At 46.4% G+C, this 22,662-nt stretch overlaps 1 protein-coding gene across 2 annotated transcripts in view; it reads right to left on the bottom strand.

Moving 5' to 3' along the window:
- The window catches only part of SPAST (spastin), a 38,516-nt gene extending 37,361 nt beyond the window's left edge, over positions 1-1,155 (bottom strand). For both annotated transcript variants that reach the window (XM_075267654.1, XM_075267655.1), the window contains exon 1: positions 634-1,155. In XM_075267654.1, coding sequence (XP_075123755.1) covers positions 634-1,036 — 403 coding nt within the window. In that variant the 5' untranslated portion in view covers positions 1,037-1,155. The remainder of the gene's footprint in view (positions 1-633) is intronic.
- Between the last annotated feature and the right edge of the window lie 21,507 nt (positions 1,156-22,662).

Below are 22,662 nucleotides of genomic sequence, written 5' to 3'. Positions count from 1 at the left end.
GGAGGGAGTCTCAAGCCGCCGACTCAGCCGCAGAATCCGCATGAAAATACAGCAAGTTGCTTTTTTGTTTTGTGGGTTGTTTTTTTTTTAAATGAATGGGAAGTTTTTGCAGGCGGATGCTGCGTCAAAATCTGCCTGCAAAAAACTCCATGTGAACATACCTTAAGCCAGCACTGAGTCTAGTGAGTTACACGTACATTCAGTGTGACAAAGTATGAACATAAACAGTGTAAAGAGAAACTCCAAATGTATACACTTGTAACAGCACAATGTGAATGAAGACCTAGAAAGTATGTACGGTTCCTGAGGCGACAGATGACGGGTCAGATGGTAACCAGCTGCTCATTCCTCACACCCCACAGGCCCAGGGCTGAAGAGATGCTGATCATTCACAGCTCATCTGAATCAGCACAAACCCTAAGCCTGGATGGCCCTGATAAGCAAGCCTGATGCCAGAGGAGTAATGGCCATCTGTAGTGCTGCCCTGCCATGCCCAGCTGCTATAACATGTCACTGTCACCTCACTGGGCAGCCTCTAGCCTGTCTGCTGATGCCCACAAAGCCAAATACACACGATACAGTGACGTCACCGTGCATAGCAGGCCAGTTGTGACGTCACACAAGTCTCCTCACCTTTCTCCTGCTCATCTATGCGGAGAGCCATAGAGATGTAATGGAAGGCCTGCTGGTGATAGCCCCGCACCACCTCCGGCTCCTGCGGCCTGTCCTGAGCCACAGCCGTCCTCAGAGACGGTGTCCGGGTAGCGGGGAGCTTCTTGTCCGCCATGACCCTACGGGAGAGGCGTTCACAGCACCAGGCGAAGAGCAGACCGAGCTGGAAGGCGAGAAACCGGAGGAGCGAGAAGGCAGCGAGCAGGGGGTAGGAAAACAAGAACAGGTTCCGCTTATGAGGAGAAGGCGGGGCGCCCTGCACCGGAGACTCCGAGCGAGAGGGCGGTGCTGGGGACCCGGGACCTGTGTTTGCCGCTGGGGTCACCGGTTTCTTCTTGTGTCCTCTTCCACCCGGAGAATTCATTCACAGTGCCCGCAGCCGCCGCCATAACACCGGGCTCAGTGCCCGACAGCTCCCCCCACTGCGCCTGACACGGCTCTCACTACCCGCCCGCCTCCCTCGCTCACTGACATTTCACCACGCCCACTTCTCAACCTATCCCCGCCTCTAGTCTGCAGGCTTCTACTACCAGTCGTCTGATCCGGGAGCCTATCCTCGCCCAGAATGAATAGGACACGCCCTCCTCGCTTATGATAGGATGACTCCTCTCACTCCTCTTGTGTGATAGGTGACATGTCCTTTGACACACCCACTGTATAAAGAGAGGTGCGCCCAGTGTCAGGCCGAATGTGAATTACTAGGATCAGTTGATTGTTTTCAGTGAGGCCACACCCAATAGGGGCGTGTCCTTCACTGTTCTCTTTGAGCGCTGAATAAAAATCAAGAGATGTGCAGTATGGCTCACCTCTGTGTGCTAGTGATGTGTAGTATGGCTCACGCTCACCTGAGGGGTGCAAGACACGTGTGGTATGGCTCACCTCTGTGGTGCAAGAGACGTGTGGCATGGCTCACCTCTGGTGTACAAGAGACGTGTGGCATGGCTCACCTCTGGGGTACAAGAGACGTGTGGCATGGCTCACCTATGGGGTGCAAGAGACATGTAGCATGGCTTACCTATGGGGTGCTAGTGATGTGCTGCATGGCTCACCTCTGGTGTACAAGAGACGTGTGGCATGGCTCACCTCTGGGGTACAAGAGACGTGTGGCATGGCTCACCTCTGGGGTACAAGAGACGTGTGGCATGGCTTACCTATGGGGTGCAAGAGACATGTAGCATGGCTTACCTATGGGGTGCAAGAGACATGTAGCATGGCTTACCTATGGGGTGCTAGTGATGTGCTGCATGGCTCACCTCTGGGGTGCATGAGACGTGCAGTATCAGCCAGAGGAAAAAAATTGCTACTGACTGCCATTGAAATAATTTGCGTCAAAATCATCATGCAAAAAAACTCTGTGTGAACATACCCCTAGAGGTCTGGTGGCTGTGGCCAGCCTTAAAGGGGTTGTCCCATCACAAGGATCCTATCTATACTGCTTGTTAATGTGGATGTAAGACTTTTCCTAAATACACTGCTTCAGCAAAGCTGCTTTGTTTGTCCACTATCTTACTTTATTCAATTCATTGTTGACACAGCCCTTGACTTATCTGCTCAAAAGTCAAGTGATATATCTGAAAAATCAAAAGGAAAAACCACTACATCTGACTGCATGTATATATGCTATGACTGCAACGGACAACCCCAGACTGTAAGGGCCAACAACAGACAAAATAGAAAAAATTATCGTCCGGCAATCAAATACTTAAAATGTAACTTTTACTTCATTGATATAAAAAAACATAAACATGTTTCAGGAGCAAGAAAAAAGAGGAACAGCTTACGCGTTTCAGGATATGGTGTTGAGTCCCTTAGTCATGACTAAGGGACTCAACACCATGTCCTGAAACGCGTAAGCTGTTCCTCTTTTTTCTTGCTCCTGAAACATGTTTTTTATATCAATGAAGTAAAAGTTACATTTTAAGTATTTGATTGCCGGACGATAATTTTTTCTATTTTGTCAAGTGATATATCTGCCTGCTCTCAGGGGGAGGGAGGAGGGGCTAAGTGCAGGAAGCGAGCCTGTATTTCTAGCTATCCCTGTGTCTACACCACGTGACCTAGCTTCCTGCTCTCAGATAGGGGAGAGGAGCTGCTTTCATTTCTTCTATTCTCCCAGTTATCAGGCTAGCTAATTCAATTGTGTTCATTATGGCAGAGACAGGCAGTCTCTGTATGTAACACAGAATGGAGTTGCTGCTGCCTGTACTTCATAGTCCACTATGGTGGGTGGAGCTACATGTTAATTTGGGGGCGGAGCTAAATGGCAGGTTGCATGTGAAACCCTGCCCATCAAATAATGCAAGAAACCAGGAAGAAAGAAGATTTTACAGGAGTGAAGACTGGTGAGTATGCAACGTGGGAATACCCCTTTAAGGTATTTCAGGTGTGTTGTTTGATTTTAGCCTCACTAAGATTAAAGGGGTATTCCCATCTTAAGGATCCTATCTATACTGCTAGGCTGTGTAAATTCAAGACTTTCCCAAAATACATTGCTTCACTGCTTCCTTTGTTGCCTGCAATATCAGATTATTCCCCCCATTGTTTGCTCCTTGTTTCCTTGGTGCCTGGCCTGCAACTGATAAATAGGTTGGGAAGGATGAGTCACTGCTCTCTGGGGGGAGGAAGGGTTAATGTCCCCCTCTAATTGCCCCTAGGGTAATGTCCCTCTCCAGCTGCCCCAGTTTAATGTCCCCCTCTAGTTGTCCCCTTATTAATGTCACCTCTGGTTGCCCCCAGTTTAAACTGGGGCAGCTGGAGGGGACATTTTTGCCTGGACAACCCCTTTAACATGGAAACTCAAGAGCAGAATTGTTATCTCACATTCCTCTCCTCCTTACAAAGAGTTAATAAAAACTGATGAGATAGTAATATGTATTTTATCCTAAAATGAAGAAATCCTCCTACAGCAATATCTATAGAGAAATACATAAGGCCTTCATGCTGGAAAACGTATTGGCACCTAAGGGGTTAAACAGTCAGCTGCATCTGTCACCGTGGTAACTAGAACCAGCAGCAACCAATGGGATTGCTGCATATAGATTTGAAAAATCAGTTGGTTGGCGTCAGTTACTGGTCAGTGAGGAGAGAAGATGGCCGCCGTGTGCTCAGCTCTGCTGCCGTGATGGCCTTCTGGTAACCTGCTTGGTAAGTGACTGAGATCTAACCCTGAAGATGATAAGAAATGGCCGATCAGTCCACAGAATGTATTACAGAGACCAGCTAGGGGGAGACTGGGAAGAGACGGGAAGGATTAGTCTCTGGTGACATCAGCTTCTCTCTATTCTGCTCCATTGTTCATGTAACACATAAGAAACATTTCCATTCATATCCTTAATAATTGTAGGAATGTTTCTTCCCGTGTCCAGTGGTCAGTGGTCACCAGTCACCAGCACATGCCCCAAAAGTGTCTATGGCTGACCAAAATCATGGCTGCCATCCTCTTGTAGTCCGTATACAGACAGTAGGGTTATTCTCACTGTGTAGGAGACTGCAGACAATAAGTACACACTGTGCAATATTTATATATACTATAGTGGTTTATGGGCTATATATATATATATATATATATATATATATATATATATTATTCACCTGTGAGTCATATAGTCACATGCATAGGATACATGGCTTTATCCTTGTATCTACACAGAATGAAGCGCAATGAATGTGTCAGGTATCCAGGTAACATGTATGTAATGTCTGTGTGAGTGGTGTCCTCTTTTCTAGTAAGTATGTCTCTAAACAGTAAGTGTAAGGTGAGTATATTATATATGCACATATGTATATCCATGTCTATCTGTATGAGCATATGTATTCAGACGTATCTGTATCTCTTATGTATCAGGTGTTCCTACAGTAAGTATGTGTGTAAGGGGGTGTTCACACTTTTGACCCGTGTCCACCCTGTGTTATTCCGCTGGGTTTCCATCCTCAGCCCCAGCGAAACTGGACAGGGGACGGATTTTTAAAGGTAACCACTTGTGTCTGCCTTCAGACTCTCCCTGGGGAAACGTTTTTTTTTTGGGCCAGACACAAAGTATTGCATGTCGAACTTTGTGCCCAGCCAAAAAAAAAACAGTTTTCCCTCAGAGAGGCTGCAGGTGGACACTGATTGTTACCTTTAAAAACCCAATCAAATAAATGGGTTCCCTGTCCAGTTTCACCGAAGCTGAGGATAGAAACCCAGCAGAATGACAGTGCGGACACGGGCGCAAATGTGAACACCCCCTAAAGTGTTTGCTGTATATATAGATGTAGCAATCTATAAAGTTAAGTCTTACATGTTGCTGGCACAGTATCTCATTGTTACAGAGGAGGAAGTGCTGCCCAGTAGTTCATATGAATTGCGCAGGGTTGGAAGGGTAACACAGAGAAGCAAGAGGCACAAATGGGTAGAGGAAAGAGGCATGGAGGGGTAGATGAGAGCAGCACTAGGTGTGGAAAGGTAGATGAAAGAGGTGAGTAGGATGGGAAAGGAGAGTGGGACAGGGGTAGATGAGAGACCTATAAGGTTCACTGGAGAGGTGGAAGGCTCAGAGAAAGGTATAGAGGGGTGCAGGAGGGAGTCACAAGGTGTGGAGGGATAAAGGAGAGAGGTGCAAGGTGTAGAGGGCTAGAGCAGAGAGGCACAAGGCATGGAGGGGTAGAATAGAGGGATGTGGGGTATGGTGGAGTAGAGGATAGAGACACTAGGCGCTGAAGGCTCGGAGAGAGAGCCACAAGGTGTGGAGGGGTAAAGGAGAGAGGCATGGAGGTGTAAATGGGAAAGGCGCAGACAGGAGAGCTGAGAGACGCAAAGGAGTAGAATAGAGAGGACAAAAGTGTGTTGCATATAGGAGAGCAAAGAGAGGCATGGAGGAGAGAGTACAGAAATGAGGAGTGGTATCAAATAGAGTGGAGAAGATGAGTCAAGTGGCAAGGATGATAAGCAAGAGGGGAGAAGAAAAAGGAGAGGGGATCAAGACCCTGAGGGGTAGAATAGAGAGGAGAGAAGTACAGAAAGGGTGAGGTTAGAGGTGTGGAGAGTTAAAGGAGAGAGCACAGAAGCAAGGGGGGTAGAGGAGAGAGGCGTGAAGGGCACTGGGACAGAGGACAGTGTAGAGAGTTGTGAGGAAAGAGTTGTGTGGCTTGGAGAGAGCCAAGGGTGCTATAGAGGGGTGCAGGAGAGAGTCACGAGGCATGGAGCGATAAAGGAGACAGGTGCAAGATGTAGAAATTTAGAGTAGAGAAGCACATAGCATGGAGGGGTAGAGTAAAGGGGTGTGGGAAATTGTGGGGTAAAGGATAGAGGCACTAGGGACTAAAGGCTAGAGGAGAGAGCCACGAACTGTGGAGGGATAGAGGAGAGAGGCAAAAGATGCAGAGGCACAATCGAGTAGAATAGAGACAAAAGTGTGTGGTATCCAAGACAGTAATGAGAGGCATGGAAGAGAGGACAGAAATGAGGAGGGGTAGCAGAAAGAGGAGAGAGGTGTGGTAGAGTAGAGAAAATTAGTCAAGGAGTGGGTTCATGGACGGTGATTGCTAATAGGTTCGTTAGTCTGGAGGAAAGAATAGAATCAAGTGCCAATATTGTAATAACTATTAAATAGTGTAATAACTATCTAAACTAGAGGTAGAGGAGGGAGGAATGACTGCAATGGACCACTCCAGTGAGAGAGATGTGGAGGAGTAGATGAGAAAGGAGACTAGTGATAGACACAGGGAGAGAGGCGAGAGGGGTAGAAGAGAAAGAGAACAGTAGCAAATAGTGATACAGGAGAGAGGCATGAGACATGGGGGGTAAAGGAAAGTGGGGAGTAGTGGGTAGAATAGAAAGGGAAGAGATTAGGAGTGGTGGAGAAGAGAAGACAGAAGCAAGTAGGGTAGGAAAGAGAGGCATGAGCCATGGTGTGGTAGAAGAGAGTTAAGAAATGCTTGAAGGAGTAGAGGAGAAAGGACAGAATTGAGTATGGGTAAGGATGAGAAGCGTGTAGAGATACAGGAGAAAGTTAAGAAGTAAGGAGGGGAAGAGAAGAGGTGTGAGGAATGGTGAGGTAGAGGAGAGAGGACAGAAACGAGATGGGATAGAGAAAAGAGGTGTGAGGGGTAGAGGAGAGATGCTAGAAACACAAGGGTGGAGAAGCACAAAGCATGGGGTAGAATAAAGGGGTGTGAGGTATGGTGAGGTAAAGGATAGAGACACTAGGGACTGACGGGCAGAGGAGAGAGCCACAAGGTGTAGAGGGGTAGAGGAGAGAGGCAAGAGGCACAGAGGTTTACATGTGCGAAGGAGTAGAATAGAGAGGACAAAAGTGTGTGTCCTCCAAGAGAGTAAAGAGACGCATGGAGGAAATAGGACAGAAATGTAGAGGGGTATCAGAAAGAGGATCGAGGTGAGGTGGAGTAGAGAATAGGTTCAGAAGACTAGAGGAAAGAAGAGAGTCAAGGGGCAATGAGGGGAGAAGAAAAAGGAGAGAGGGATAGAATAGAGAGGAGAGAGGCATAGAAAGAGTGAAGTTAGAGGTGTTCAAGGGTAGAGGAGAAGCAAGAGGGGGTAAACAAGAGAGGTGTGAGGCCCACTGGGACAGAGGACAGTGTAGAGAGTTGCAGAGGGGTAAAAGACAGAGAAACGAGGTGGGAGGCTCGGAGAGAAGTATAGAGGAGTGCAGGAGAGAGTCACAAGGAGTGAAGGGATAAAGGAGAGACGTGCCATGTGTAGAGGGCTAGAGTAGAGTGGCACAAGGCATGGAGGGGTAGAATAGAGGGGTGAGTGTCATGGTGGGGCAGTGGATAGAGGCACTAGGCACTGAAGGCTGGAGGAGTCACTAGATGTGGAGCGGTAGAGGAGAGAGGCAAAAGACATGGAGGAGAGAGGTGTGGAGAAGAGACCTGAGAGGCACAGAGGTGTAGAAGAGGTGTCAGAAGCAAGTAGGGGTAGAGGCGAGAGATATCTATGTAAAATGTGTATGTACATGGATTTGTACTATATGTACAATATGTGTCAGGTGTCTGCACCGTATGTATGTGTGTATATAGCTGTGTATATATAAATATATATTGTATGCATATATAAAAGTGTAATAACTAAATTAGGAGTAGAGGTGAGAGGATTGAGCTGTGGGGGAACACTCCTGTGAGAGAGGTATGGAGGAGTAGACGAGAAAGGAGACTAGCCAATAGGCACAATGGGGGAGATGCAATAGGTAGAAGAGACAGAGAACAGTAGCAAATAGTCATAGAAGAGAGACACATGAGCCACAGTGGAGTAAAGGGGAGTGGAGAGAGACGCAGAGGAGTATAGTAGAAAGGGAAGAGATGAGCAGTAGAGGAGAAAGACATTGAAGAGTACAGGAGAAAGGAGAGAAGTGAGAGGCACAAAGGAGAGAAGACAGAAGCAAGTAGAGTAGACAAGAGAGGCATGAGCCATGGCGAGATAAACGAGAGTTAAGAAAGGTGCGGAGGGCTAGAGGAGAGAGGTGAGGAGGGGTAGAAGCACAGGGGTGAGGGGGTGAGAGAAGCATGGCAGATAGAGGAAAGAGGCATTAAGAGGTAGATGACAGCGGCGCTAAGTGTAGAAAGGTCGATTAAAGAGGTCAGTGAAGTGGGAAAAGAGAGAGGTAGAGAGGGGTACAAGAGAGGTAAATGGAAGAGCTGAGTGGAGTGAGAAAAGAGAGAGAGGATTAGAGCAGAGAGCACAGAAGGAACAGGGAAGAGAGTTGTGAGGAGTGCAGGAGAGAGTCACAAGGTGTGGAGGGATAAAGGAGAGAGGTGCAAGATGTTGAGGGCAACAGTAGAGAGGAACAAGGCATGGATGGGTAGAGTAGAGGGGTGTGGGGTATGGTGGGATAGAGGCACTAGGCAGTGAAGGCTGGAGGAGAGAGCCAAAAAATGTGGAGGGGTACAGGAGGGAGGCAAGAGGCGTGGAGGTGTACATGACAGAGACGTAGACAGTAGATCTAAGAGGTGCAAAGGAGTACAATAGAGAGGATAAAAGTGTATGAAACACAAGACACTAAAGAGAGGCATGGAGGAGAGAGGACAGAAATGAGGAGGGGTACCAAAAAGAGGAGAGCAGTGTGGTGAAGTAGAGAAGATGAGTTGAGGAGTGTGAGAGGAAAGGGGCATGGAGGGAGATTGCTGATAGGTTTGGAAGTCTAGAGGAAAGAAGAGGCAAGGAGGAGCGAAGATGAAGGATAGAGGATCCAGGCACTGAGGGGTAGAATGGAGAAGAGAGAGGCACAGAGTGAGTGAGTTGAGAGGTGAGGAGGAGAGAGAGTACAGACGTGAGGAGGGGTAGAGGAGAGAAGCAAGAGGCATGGAGAACTAGAGGAGAGATGCGAGAGGCACAGAGGGATGGAGAAGATGGTGGAAGAGGGGAAAGCTATAACCCCCTTATTCCTTAATAATATAATATCTATAGGTATTTATTTAAAGATTGTATGTATGGTAGAAGAGAGAAGAGAGAGCACAGAAAAGGTGAGGATAGAGGTGTGAAGGTGTAGAGGAGAGCGCACAGAAGCAAGAGGGATAAAGAAGAGAGGTGTTGGCAGAAGGGTGAAAGACAGAGGAAGGAGGTGGGAGGCTCGGAGAAAGGCAAGAGGTATAGACTGTGCAAGAAAGAGTCACAAGGCGTAGAAGAGAGGCAAGATGCATGTAGAAGAGAGGCAAGATGCATGTAGGAGAGAAGCATGCAGGGTAAAGTTGAGAGGTATAGAGGGGGTGTCAGAAGCGAGTAGGGGTAGAAGCAAGAGCATTCTATGTAAAAAGTGTAGGTACATGTGTTTGTACTGTATGTACAATATGTGTCAGGTGTCTGTATTGTACAGTATATATGTGTATATAAATATGTATATTTATAAGTATTGTCTGTTTATATAATAGTGTAATAACTATCTAAATTAGGGGGTAGAGGAGGGAGGGATAAACTGCAGTGGAGGACTCCAGTGAGAGAGATGTGGAGGAGTAGATGAGAAAGGAAACTAATGATAGGCACAATGGGGGAGATGCAATAGGTGCAGAGGGGTAGAAGAGAAAGAGGACAATAGCGAATTGTGATAGAGGACAGAGGCATGAGCCACAGTGGAGTATGAAAGGAGAGAAGTGAGAGGAACAGATGAGTAGAGGAGAGAGGACAGAAGCAAGTAGGGTAGGCAAGAGAGGCATGAGCCATGGTGGGGTACATGAGAGAGGCGTAGACAGTAGAGCTTAGAGGCGCAAAGGAGTAGAACAGAGAGGACAGAAGTGGGTGGCACACAAGACAGTAAAGAGAGGCAGAGAGAAGAGAGGACAGAAATGTGGAGGAGTAACAGAAAGAGGAGAGCGGTGTGGCAGAGTAGGGTTCCAGGCACTGAGGGGTAGAATAGAGAAGAGAGTGGCACAGAGTGAGTGAGTTAAGAGGTGTGGAGGAGAGAGAATACAGAAGTAAGAAGGGGTAGAGGAGAGGAGCAAGAGGCATATACTGTATATATATATATATATATATATATATATATATATATATATATAATGTGCGTTTATGTATAAACTTACTAAGAATTTCTCTTTTCAATTTTTTTTCTGTTTACTGTATATAAAAGGTGGGTATTGTATGTATATATTTCTACAATTACATACTGTGTATGTGTGTATATTTAAATCTGGTTTGGGGTTGTGCAAATTACCTAATAAGCATTTCTATATACAAGAAGCGTAAGGTTTACTGTGTGTATTTAATATGTATATATAGAGAGATGTATATTTGTAATACAGATAGATAGATCGATAGATAGAAAATATCTTGTAGTACATTACTATTACCTATATACTATAGTATATGACAATGTTTTAGCAATAGCAAATTTTGCATGACATGTTTTATCCCATCGACCACTTAGTGGCCTTATTAGGATGGGTCCCTACACTAACACTTTACATATAGGTCAGGAGATAACCTTTCTAAAGACTCTCTGCTACATTACAGTTAGTACAAGTAAAGTCTTAGGGTAGGGACCCATCTGAATGAGGTCGCCGTGACGTGGCAGATGGGCTCGCACAATTTACCAAATTGTGTGCCAAGAACCTCACATTTTTAACCCTAGTAAATGATACATGAAAGTGTAGTCCAAGAATTTTATCAGTTAAAGCTCCGCACCAGATGTATCAGCTCACCTGGATCTAGTTTGTGTGTCTACAACTATCTAGGCTCTAGTCCCTGGTTCCTCTGCAGCTTATTCTGGGTGCATCAGTTCTCATCTAATCTACCTGGTCATTTACATTTACAAAGTACACTCATATACTTTTATCTGTGTTTTGAGTGATTTCTGGTTGTTTCTGGAAGCTCCTGGTATCTTCTGCATTTGTTTAAATGGTGTTAGCTTCCTACAATGTAACTTCTTGTGTACCTTCCACACTACCTCCATGTCACTGCTCCCCCCCCATCCTCTCTCACTCCATTTCACCCCCTCTCTGTCTCCCTATCTAAGCTACACTACACTATCCTTCCCCCTCCTCCCATCACATCGTACTTACCTAGCTTCTGATCTGTGAGACGGCTCCTCCTTTCTTCTTCACTGTGCGTATTGCTGCGGACACTGTGCAAAGACTGGAAGTATCTGTGAGGTCTGTGCAGTAGATATGGAGTGCCATCTCTACTGCGCATGTCTTGCAGTCGCCTCCAGACTGTGCAAGTGCTTCAAGAAAGGAGGAGCCGTTCCCAGACACAGGAAGACATGTAAGTATTGATGGGGTTGGGGGAAGGGGAGTACTGGTGACGTTCCGTTTTGGAAGTGGTGAAACGGAATGTCACCAAATTATCAGAAGGTGTCCCTGGATCGGTCACATGACTGCCACAGTGATATGGGTAATTATACATTTTTTTTAATAGAAGTTAATTAGAAGTTAGGCGTGGGGAGGGAGTTTAGTTTAGGGGTTAATACATAGTTTATCCCAGACAGCCCCTTTAATGATGATGTACTTTGATTTCCCATAGCTATATATAATTACTGCAGTGATGACATGCAATATTAACATGAATGCTGTAGTGGTCACATAATCTATCACGACTACATCTTATGATTGGCTGTGTTGGTCACATGTTATTATGGCTTTTCAATGCTGATGTAAATAGGGATCAGTAAGGGGCGATGGGACACTGCAGGATTAATAGTCTGTTTTCAGTTGTCCATAAACAGCAGGTAGATTATTTTTTGGTTTTAGTAAATGGATTATCTGTAATGGTTGTGGTACTTTTGATGATGTGTTAGCTACAGCACTGTACAGAAACGAGCATTCCTCCCAACTTCCAAAGGACAGAAAGAGAGACAAAGTATGCGGCACGTGTAGCATAATGTGGCAAATTTTGTTCCATCCCATTAATTTCTCTCTGCTCCCCACACAGTATAATACTCCTCCAATCACCCTAATATTATATGCCCCACATTACAATGTTCTTCTCAAATTGAGCCCACAGTATAAAGTCTCTCTCCTGGTGCACCCACAGTTTAATGTCCCCCTCCAGCTGCCTCAGTTTAATGTCCCCCTCCAGCTGCTCCTTAGTTTAATTTTCTCCTCCAGCTGCCCCAGTTTAAACTAGGGGCAACTAGAGCGGGACATTAAACTGGGGGCAACTAGAGGGGCACATTAAACTGTGCCACTGGAGGGGAACATTAAACAACAGGGAAACTAGAGGCAGACATTAATGTTCTCTTCCGGTTGCCCCCAGTTTAATGTCCCCCTCCAGTTGCTCCTAGTTTAAAGGGGTATTCCCATGTCCGTTGCTCACCAGTCTTCGCTGCTGTAAAGACTTCTTTCTTCCTGGTTTTCGGCGTCAATTGGTGGGCGGGGTTTCATGACGTCGCTTTTATGCCGCTGACCTTGCCTGCGCGCTCCCGATGCAGCTAGGCATCGGACATACAGTTCTTTAATAAGATGGTGAGACAAGTCTCCCAGCCTTCATATATCTCCCAAGTATAAATTTCAGCTCCGCTCATTCTGAATGTAAAACTCGTTCAGAATGAGCACATAAAAAGCAGCTCCCATTCATTTCTATGGGTGCTGGCATTCGCGCGCTACCCATTGAAATGAATGGGAAGCTTTTTTACCTATTGCTTTCAATGTGATATGTGACTAAGGTGCCACAGCACCGAAACACGTTGGCGTAGCGGCAACAACCTCTGCAAATGGACTACTAGCACATACGACCTGTTACAACTTTTAATGATTCGACATAAAGATGTAATTTTAAGCTAAATATTGACTCTGAAATCCTGGGTGCTGGATATCCCTTTCATACTCATCTTACCACACCTCTCCTAGGCAACCTTGCTTAAAAGGAATAATGATGAGGTCATGCGCAGGCATTATGATGTTCCAGTAATGTAATGGAGGCACATTCAGTTTTCTACTTTCCCTTTCTTTATTGATAATTATCATTTGCACTCTAGGTTACTGCTAAAATTAAAGGATGTGGCTATTTATAGGTACCGTACCTATAAACAACTGGCTATTTATAGTTACTAGAGATGAGTGAACACCGTTCGGTGGAATACATATTCGATCGAATATCAGGCCGTTCGAGGTATTCGATTACAATCGAATACAAGGCCGCAAACGCAGTAAAAATTTGTATCCCCTCCCACCTTCCCTGGCGCATTTTTTGCACTAATAACTGCGCAGGGGAGGTGGGACAGGAACTGCGACATTGGAGGCAGTACATTGGCTGCCGAAATCAGGTGAACTCCAATTTAGACGAATGGTGGATTTGACATTCGATTAATTTGGGACTGTGAACTATGTGACTGTGAGACAGGGACAGATCTACAGGCAGGGTTAGCTAGGGATTACCTTTATTTAGGGGGGAATGTCACTCACCCAGCTCTTTGGGGCTCTATCTTGTTGGGATCCCTGTCAGCTTGCGATATGCATGAGCTGACTTTTTCCCATAGGAATGCATTGACAAGCGTTGATTAGCCAGTGTAGGAGGAGTAGCTGGAGGGATGGTTGGCAGTAGCACAGAGCTGTGTGTGTGACAGGAGGAGTAGCTGGAGGGATGGTTGGCAGTAGCACAGAGCTGTGTGTGTGACAGGAGGAGTAGCTGGAGGGATGGTTGGCAGTAGCGCAGAGCTGTGTGTGACAGAAGGAGTAGCTGGAGGGATGGTTGGCAGTAGCGCAGAGCTGTGTGTGTGACAGGAGGAGTAGCTGGAGGGATTGTTGGCAGTAGCGCAGGGCTGTGTGTGTGACAGGAGGAGTAGCTGGAGGGATGGTTGGCAGTAGCACAGGGCTGTGTGTGTGACAGGAGGAGGAGCTGGAGGGATGGTTGGCAGTAGAGCAGAGCTGTGTGTGTGACAGGAGGAGTAGCTGGAGGGATGGTTGGCAGTAGCGCAGAGCTGTGTGTGTGACAGGAGGAGTAGCTGGAGGGATGGTTGGCAGTAGCGCAGGGCTGTGTGTGTGACAGGAGGAGTAGCTGGAGGGATGGTTGGCAGTAGCGCAGAGCTGTGTGTGTGATAGGAGGAGTAGCTGGAGGGATGGTTGGCAGTAGAGCAGAGCTGTGTGTGTGACAGGAGAAGTAGCTGGAGGGATGGTTGGCAGTAGAGCAGAGCTGTGTGTGTGATAGGAGGAGTAGCTGGAGGGATGGTTGGCAGTAGAGCAGAGCTGTGTGTGTGACAGGAGGAGTAGCTGGGGGGATGGTTGGCAGTAGCGCAGAGCTGTGTGTGTGACAGGAGGAGTAGCTGGAGGGATGGTTGGCAGTAGAGCAGAGCTGTGTGTGTGACAGGAGGAGTAGCTGGAGGGATGGTTGGCAGTAGCACAGGGCTGTGTGTGTGACAGGAGGAGTAGCTGGAGGGATGGTTGGCAGTAGCACAGGGCTGTGTATGTGACAGGAGGAGTAGCTGGAGGGATGGTTGGCAGTAGCGCAGTGCTGTGTGTGTGACAGGAGGAGGAGCTGGAAGGATGGCAGTAGCGCAGAGCTGTGTGTGACAGGAGGAGTAGCTGGAGGGATGGTTGGCAGTAGCGCAGGGCTGTGTGTGTGACAGGAGGAGTAGCTGGAGGGATGGTTGGCAGTAGCGCAGAGCTGTGTGTGTGACAGGAGGAGTAGCTGGAAGGATAGTTGGCAGTACCGCAGAGCTGTGTGTGTGATAGGAGGAGTAGCTGGAGGGATGGTTGGCAGTAGAGCAGAGCTGTGTGTGTGACAGGAGAAGTAGCTGGAGGGATAGTTGGCAGTAGCGTAGAGCTGTGTGTGTGATTGGAGGAGTAGCTGGAGGGATGGTTGGCAGTAGAGCAGAGCTGTGTGTGTGACAGGAGAAGTAGCTGGAGGGATAGTTGGCAGTAGCGCAGAGCTGTGTGTGTGATTGGAGGAGTAGCTGGAGGGATGGTTGGCAGTAGAGCAGAGCTGTGTGTGTGACAGGAGGAGTAGTTGGAGGGATGGTTGGCAGTAGCGCAGAGCTGTGTGTGTGATTGGAGGAGTAGCTGGAGGGATGGTTGGCAGTAGAGCAGAGCTGTGTGTGTGACAGGAGGAGTAGTTGGAGGGATGGTTGGCAGTAGCGTAGAGCTGTGTGTGTGACAGGAGGAGTAGCTGGAGGGATGGTTGGCAGTAGAGCAGAGCTGTGTGTGTGACAGGAGGAGTAGCTGGAGGGATGGTTGGCAGTAGCACAGGGCTGTGTGTGTGACAGGAGGAGTAGCTGGAGGGATGGTTGGCAGTAGCGCAAAGCTGTGTAGGTGACAGGAGGAGTAGCTGGAAGGATAGTTGGCAGTAGCGCAGAGCTGTGTGTGTGACAGGAGGAGTAGCTGGAGGGATGGTTGGCAGTAGAGCAGAGCTGTGTGTGTGACAGGAGGAGTAGCTGGAGGGATGGTTGGCAGTAGCGCAGAGCTGTGTGTGTGATAGGAGGAGTAGCTGGAGGGATGGTTGGCAGTAGAGCAGAGCTGTGTGTGTGACAGGAGGAGTAGCTGGAGGGATGGTTGGCAGTAGCACAGGGCTGTGTGTGTGACAGGAGGAGTAGCTGGAGGGATGGTTGGCAGTAGCGCAAAGCTGTGTAGGTGACAGGAGGAGTAGCTGGAAGGATAGTTGGCAGTAGCGCAGAGCCGTGTGTGTGACAGGAGGAGTAGCTGGAGGGATGGTTGGCAGTAGAGCAGAGCTGTGTGTGTGACAGGAGGAGTAGCTGGAGGGATGGTAGAGTGGATGGATGTCCGCAATGCGAGGAAGACTAGCCATATTCATTGTAACATAAATGTCTTAATAAAGTGAAAATTTACTGGGATAAATATGATACATCTGCAGTTCATTTAAGTTTATAGGCACGGTACTACCTATAGATAACCAGTAGTTTAAAGGTATGGACGGCACCTAAAAATAGCCAGTAGTTCATAGGTATGGTACCTATAAATAGCCACATCCAAAATTAAATTATATTAAACATGGTAAATTTCAATGAATTGCACAAAATATGGCACTAATCATGCCAAGTTAACAGATATATTAAGGGAATGATGCACGCACAATATTATACAAGTGAATTTAAAGGGGCTCTATCAGCAAAATCATGCTGATAGAGGCCAACATATGTGTGAATAGCCTTTAAAAAGGCTATTCAGGCACCGTAAAAGTTATATTAACCCCTTCCTGCCGATGGCATTTTTTGATTTTCGTTTTCCGTTTTTGACTCCTCTCCTTCTAAACCCCATAACTTTTTTTATTTCTCCGCTCCCAGAGCCATATGAGGTCTTAATTTTTGCGGGACAAATTTTTCTTCATGATGCAACCATTAATTATTCTATATAATGTACTGGGAAGCAGGAAAAAAATTCAGAATGGGGTGGATTTGAAGAAAAAATGCATTTCTGCGACTTTCTTACGGGCTTTGGTTTTACGGCGTTCACTGTGTAGCCAAAATGACATGTCCCCTATATTCTGTGTTTCGGTACGGTTCCAGGGATACCAAATTTATATGGTTTTATTTACATTTTGACCCCTTAAAAAAAATCAAAAACTGTGTTAAAAAATTTTTTTTCTAAAAGTCGCCATATTCCGACGGCCCTAACTTTTTTATACGTAAGTGTACGGGGATGCATAGTGCATTTTTTTTTTTTGCGGGGCCAGGTGTACTTTTTAGTGCTACCATTTTCGGGAAATGTTATTACTTTGATCACTTTTTATTCAAATTTTTATCAGAATCAAAACAGTGAAAAAACGGCGGTTTGGCACTTTTGACTATTTTTCCCGCTACGGCGTTTACCGAACAGGAAAAATATTTTTATAGATTTGTAGAGCGGGCGATTTCGGACGCGGAGATACCTAACATGTATATGTTTCACAGTTTTTAACTACTTTTATATGTGTTCTAGGGAAAGGGGGGTGATTTGAACTTTTAATACTTTTTATATTTTTTTATATTTTTTTTTACTTTTTTTAAAAAAATTTTTTTGCATTTATTAGACCCCCTAGGGGTGTTGAACCCCAGGGGTTCTGATCACTAATGCAATGCATTACAATGCTAATGCATTGCAATGCATTGCAAAAAGTCATCCTCTCTTTTGCAGGCTGCATACACCAGCCTGCAAAAGAGAGAATTTGCAGACAAGCCTGGGAGCCTTGTACAGGCTCCTGGCTGTCATGACAACATGACGTCGGCCCTGGAGCATGCTCCAGGAGCCGGCGATCCCGGGCAAAATGGCGGCGCCGGAGGAGTTAATGCCTCCGATCAGTCCGGGGACCGATCGGAGGCATTAGAGCCGGTTGTCTACTGCTTAAAGCTCCCAGGCGGTCGCCATAGTTACAGACCCGACGTGCGCCGTACTATTACGGCGCATGTCGGGAAGGGGTTAAACTACCCCCCAGTTTTAAAATAATACCCCAAAAAAGAATGTGATCTACGTACGCATCGTGCACGCTGGGCGGGCATTCAGGGTGTGTCTTGTTCTTCTTCATCCACGCCTCTTCTTCCTACGATGTCCTCCGGTCCCGTCTTCCTCTGGCGCTCGCGAACTGACATTGATTAAAAAAAAAAGCCCTGCCATTTTTTTTTTAGCCTTTTTAAAGGCTATTCACGCATATGTGGGGCTCTATCAGCATGATTTTGCTAGATAGATTTTGATAGAGCCCCTTTAAAAAAAAAAAAATGTATTTAGCTTTTTGCAGTTAAGACTTGTTCCACTAGATGGCAACCAAAGCCACAATTTCAATATAACCATTACATGTCAGTTACCCTAATACTTGAAATGACAAGAGTAGCAGGGTTACGCTAGGTTCACACCTGCGTTCTCCTGTCCGTTCTGTGCTTTCCGTCTTCTGCATGCCAGAAGTCGGAAAGCTCAGACCGGGTCCGGCCGTGAGTGGCGGTGAGCGTTTTATGCTCTCCGCCGCGAAACCGGATTTTTTTATCCGGACACAGAGTACTGCATGTCCGACTCTGTGTCCGGATTAGAAAACCCGGTTTCGCGGCGGAGAGCCTAAAACGCTCACCACCGCTCACGGCCGGACATCTCTCTCACCCATTCAAATGAATGGGTGAGAGAGACTCCTGCAGGTTTCCGTCTCCTGCCTCTGTTTTAGGCAGGAAACGGAAACCTCAAGTACGGAGACCCGAACGCTGATGTGAACGAGCCCTTAGGCCATTTTTGAATGAACTCCATATTTCTTAAAGGGGCTATACAGGAATTTGTTTCATAGATTAGCAGTTCATTGGTAGGCCATTTCAGAGACATAATTTTAAAGGGATCCTATCATTGGATACCCTTTTTTTCTCGATAACATTTTGGAATAGCCTTAAGAAAGGCTATTCGTCTCCTACCTTTAGATGTGTTCTCCACGCCACCGTTCAGTAGAAAACCGGGTTTTCTTCGGTATGCAAATTAGCTCTTTCGCAGCACTGGAGGCAGTCCCCAGCGCTCAAACAGCACTGGGGGCGTCTCCTGTTTGAGCGCTGGGGACCGCCCCCAGTGCTGCGAGAGAACTCATTTGCATACCGAAAGAAGACCCGGTTTTCTACCGAACGGTGGTGCGAAGAAGACATCTAAAGGTAGGAGAAGAATAGCCTATCTTAAGGCTATTCCAACGTGTTATCAAGAAAAAAAAAGGGTATCCAATGATAGGATCCTTTTAAGCTGTGACAGAGCAGTTTTTATATAAGCAAGGAACCTGTATTTCCACTGCCTTCTGTCTGTTTTACCATGACATTACTTTGCCTGTGTTTGCCTTAAAGAACTAGAAATTGGTTAAATAGGGATCTAGAAGACCTGACAGTGTCATACACGGGACTGAAATGAAACTTGGGGCTAAACAAGCCAAACCCAAAATAAAATGAAAAGGGTGGTTCACTTATCACTGGTTATCAGCATTAAAGTTCTGTGCTTCTCCTACTTCTAATATAGAGTTCACCAGGGGACATCACGTAGACGCCATGGTATGAGAAATATAGCTCCACACTGAGTCTTGAATTTAATTATAGAGACATAGAGGATTTGTCCCTAAATCCATGAATGATAAGGGGATTATGTGGTGTGTCATTATCCCTTTTTCAATAGCCTTCATTAGATATAAAGATAATATTAATATATAAGTTTAGGCAGTGGTGAACCTAACCTCTCTGCTGCCTGAGGTGGACGATCAAAAGACACCCACTTAGCCCCCCCCCCCACTCGTTATTGAATCCAGGACAGGGGGTTGGTTCATCTCTTGATCGTCGGCCTCAGACAGGTGGAGGGGGATGCTAGTGGTAACATTACAATAAATACAATGCACTAATAATTTTTGCAGTAATAGTCACAGGAGACGTCTTCCCACATTTCCTGTCTCTTGTCTTTGGACTGCCATGACCACTTCTACCAGCTGTGGCCTCTGCAGCCTATATTATGCCCCACAGTGGCACAATAGGCTGTGGGGCATAATAGAGGTTACAAGGGGCCGCTGTGGGGCATAATAGAGGTTACAGGGGCCACAGTGGACCCTTTGAGCTCTATTATGCCCCACAGTTGCACACCCATGAACTATTATTATACTCGGGCAGTCTTTTCAGGCCCCTGAATATAATAATCGGAGCCCCAGGTGAGGGAGCATAATAAACAGTGTTACTCACCTCTATGGGATCCGATGTTAATCCTAGTAGGCTTCGGGCCTTTATGGTAATGTGTCAGACGTCACATGGTCTGGGACATCACCATGTAGGCCCAAAGCCTGTTCTAGCAGTACCATACAGGCCCAAAGCCTGTGATAGCAGTAACAGCCTGTTGCCATACAGGCCCAAAGCCTGTGCTAGCAGTAACAGGCTATTACTACTAGCACAGGCTTTGGTCCTATATGGTACCGCTAGCACAGGCTTTGAGCCTACATGGTAATATCTCAGATCACGTGATGTCTGGGACATTACCATATAGGCCCAAATCCTGCTAGGATTAACATCGGATCCCGGAGAGGTAAGTAACACTGTTTATTATGTTCCCTCACCTCCCCTGGGGCTCCGATTGTTATACTCGGGGGTCTGAAAAGACCCCTGAATATAATAATAGCGGTAGTGGGATCGCGGCCTGGGCCTATTCACTACTGCCCTCCGCGGCCTATAGTACAAGGGGAAGCGGGGGCGGCAGTGAACAGGGAGGTTGGTAAATAAGCCGCTACCTGCTGGGGATACTCCAGCAGGTAGCGGCCTATTATAAAACAAAAAAAAAAATGTTATTTTACTTAACGACCTCGCACTGCTCCCACTGCTGCCTCCTCTTCACCCAGCAGTAAGATGTCTGCATCTCAGCGTAGGCGTTGTGATGATGCCACCTGCGCTGAGACACAGATGTCTGAACCAGTGCAAGAGAGTTTTAGCTCTCCTGCGCTGTTCAGAGAAAACAAAGTTAAAAAAAAAATCGCCCGTGCTGCTGCCCCCTCTGCAGTGCTGCCTGAGGCGGTCACCTCACCTTGCCTCATTAGAGGTGCGGCGCTGAGTTTAGGTCACCCTTTATGCTTGTTAAAGGGGTTCTATCATTGGGAAAAGTCATTTTTAACAAAGCACATCCTTGCATAGCCTTTAGAAATACTATTTCACACTTATCTTTAGTATGAAAATTGCGTCAGTGGTTTTTGAATAACTCCGTTTTTATTCATTGGCTAATTAGCTTCTAGCCAACACAGGAAGTTTCCAGCTGCTCTCTTCTCTGCTATTATCTCCTATGTGTGTGTGCAAACAGGAAGCTGAGTCATGAGCAGCAGCCTATGCTGTATACTCCCATAGGAAACAATAGCAAAGAGAGTGCACGATGCTGAGCCACTTATATTTAGCCAATTGCTGTTGTGGATGATCCACCTGCTCCCGCATCTCAGCTCTGCTACATCGCAGCATATGCGCAGCATACTCAGTTGTATGTACATCTCTGCATATGGATAGCGTACTGAGCTGTGCTACAGCGCTGCTTTAGCTCTGCTACATCTGGCCATTTGGATTATAGGGGTGTTCTTATGTCAGTGTGTGAGCAGCTTCTGTGTTAGAAAGGGCTGAATGGATGTTGCTGAAATGTGTCAAAGTTCGATCTGCCTGCTGCCACGTCTTGGCTCTGCTACATCGCTGCATATGCGTAGGATACCCTGCATATGGAGAGCCTACAGCGGTGTGCTACAGCGCTGCGTAAGCTCTGCTACATCGGGCAATTGTGATTACAGGGGTTTTGTTAAGTGACTGAGCAGCTTCTGTGTTACAAAGGGCTTAATGGATGTTGCTGAAATGTGCCAAAGTTCTCCCCCATCAGAGGCACAACAACACATTTCCCATTGTACTCACTGAAACTCTACACCCTATATACTCCTCTTGCCCACACACATCCTGCATGTTCTATAATCTCCTGATCTTCCATGAGATTCCACTTTCATCAGCTTTCACACTGTCCAGCTTCATCCTATATAGCTCTGCCCACAAAATCTCACGTAGCTCCGCCCACTGCCTAGCATGATCCTATCCTAGAATGGCTCAAGGACTTGTGATGATGTCATTGCAAGTCCTTTAGTGTTGTGTGAACCTACATTCCTTCACTGCGGTCGTGTAGTGTTGTCATTTACCGGGATAAAAAGTAGCCTATGTATATTAATCGGGGTTCCTATCTACAGTCCTATGAAAAAGTTTGGGCACCCCTATTAATCTTAATAATTTTTAGTTCTAAATATTTTGGTGTTTGCAACAGCCATTTCAGTTTGATATATCTAATAACTGATGGACACAGTAATATTTCAGGATTGAAATGAGGTTTATTGTACTAACAGAAAATGCGCAATATGCATTAAACCAAAATTTGACCGGTGCAAAAATATGGGCACCTCAACAGAAAAGTGACATTAATATTTAGTACATCCTCCTTTTGCAAAGATAACAGCCTCTAGTTGCTTCCTGTAGCTTTTAATCAGTTCCTGGATCCTGGATGAAGGGATTTTGGACCATTTCTTTCTACAAAACAATTCAAGTTCAGTTAAGTTAGATGGTCGCCGAACATGGACAGCCCGCTCTCAAATGATCTGAAAACAAAGATTGTTCAACATAGTTGTTCAGGGGAAGGATACAAAACGTTGTCTCAGAGATTTAACCTGTCAGTTTCCACTGTGAGGAACATAGTAAGGAAATGGAAGACTACAGGGACAGTTCTTGTTAAGCCCAGAAGTGGCAGGCCAAGAAAAATATCAGAAAGGCAGAGAAGAAGAATGGTGAGAACAGTCAAGGACAATCCACAGACCACCTCCAAAGAGCTGCAGCATCATCTTGCTGCAGATGGTGTCACTGTGCATCGGTCAGCAATACAGCGAACTTTGCAGAAGGAGAAGCTGTATGGGAGAGTGATGAGAAAGAAGCCGTTTCTTCTCGTACGCCACAAATAGAGTTGCCTGAGGTATGCAAAAGCACATTTGGAGAAGCCAACTTCATTTTGGAAACAAAGATTGAGTTGTTTGGTTATAAAAAAAGGCGTTATGCATGGCGTCCAAAAAGAAACAGCATTCCAAGAAAAACACTTGCTACCCACTGTAAAATTTGGTGGAGGTTCCATCATGCTTTGGGGCTGTGTGGCCAATGCCGGCAC

This window comes from Leptodactylus fuscus, chromosome 3 (assembly GCF_031893055.1).
Source record: "Leptodactylus fuscus isolate aLepFus1 chromosome 3, aLepFus1.hap2, whole genome shotgun sequence".
In the NCBI taxonomy this organism is placed as follows: Eukaryota; Metazoa; Chordata; class Amphibia; order Anura; family Leptodactylidae; genus Leptodactylus; species Leptodactylus fuscus.
Note: the sequence above shows the minus strand (reverse complement) of the source record. Positions and strands in the feature narration are given on the sequence as shown.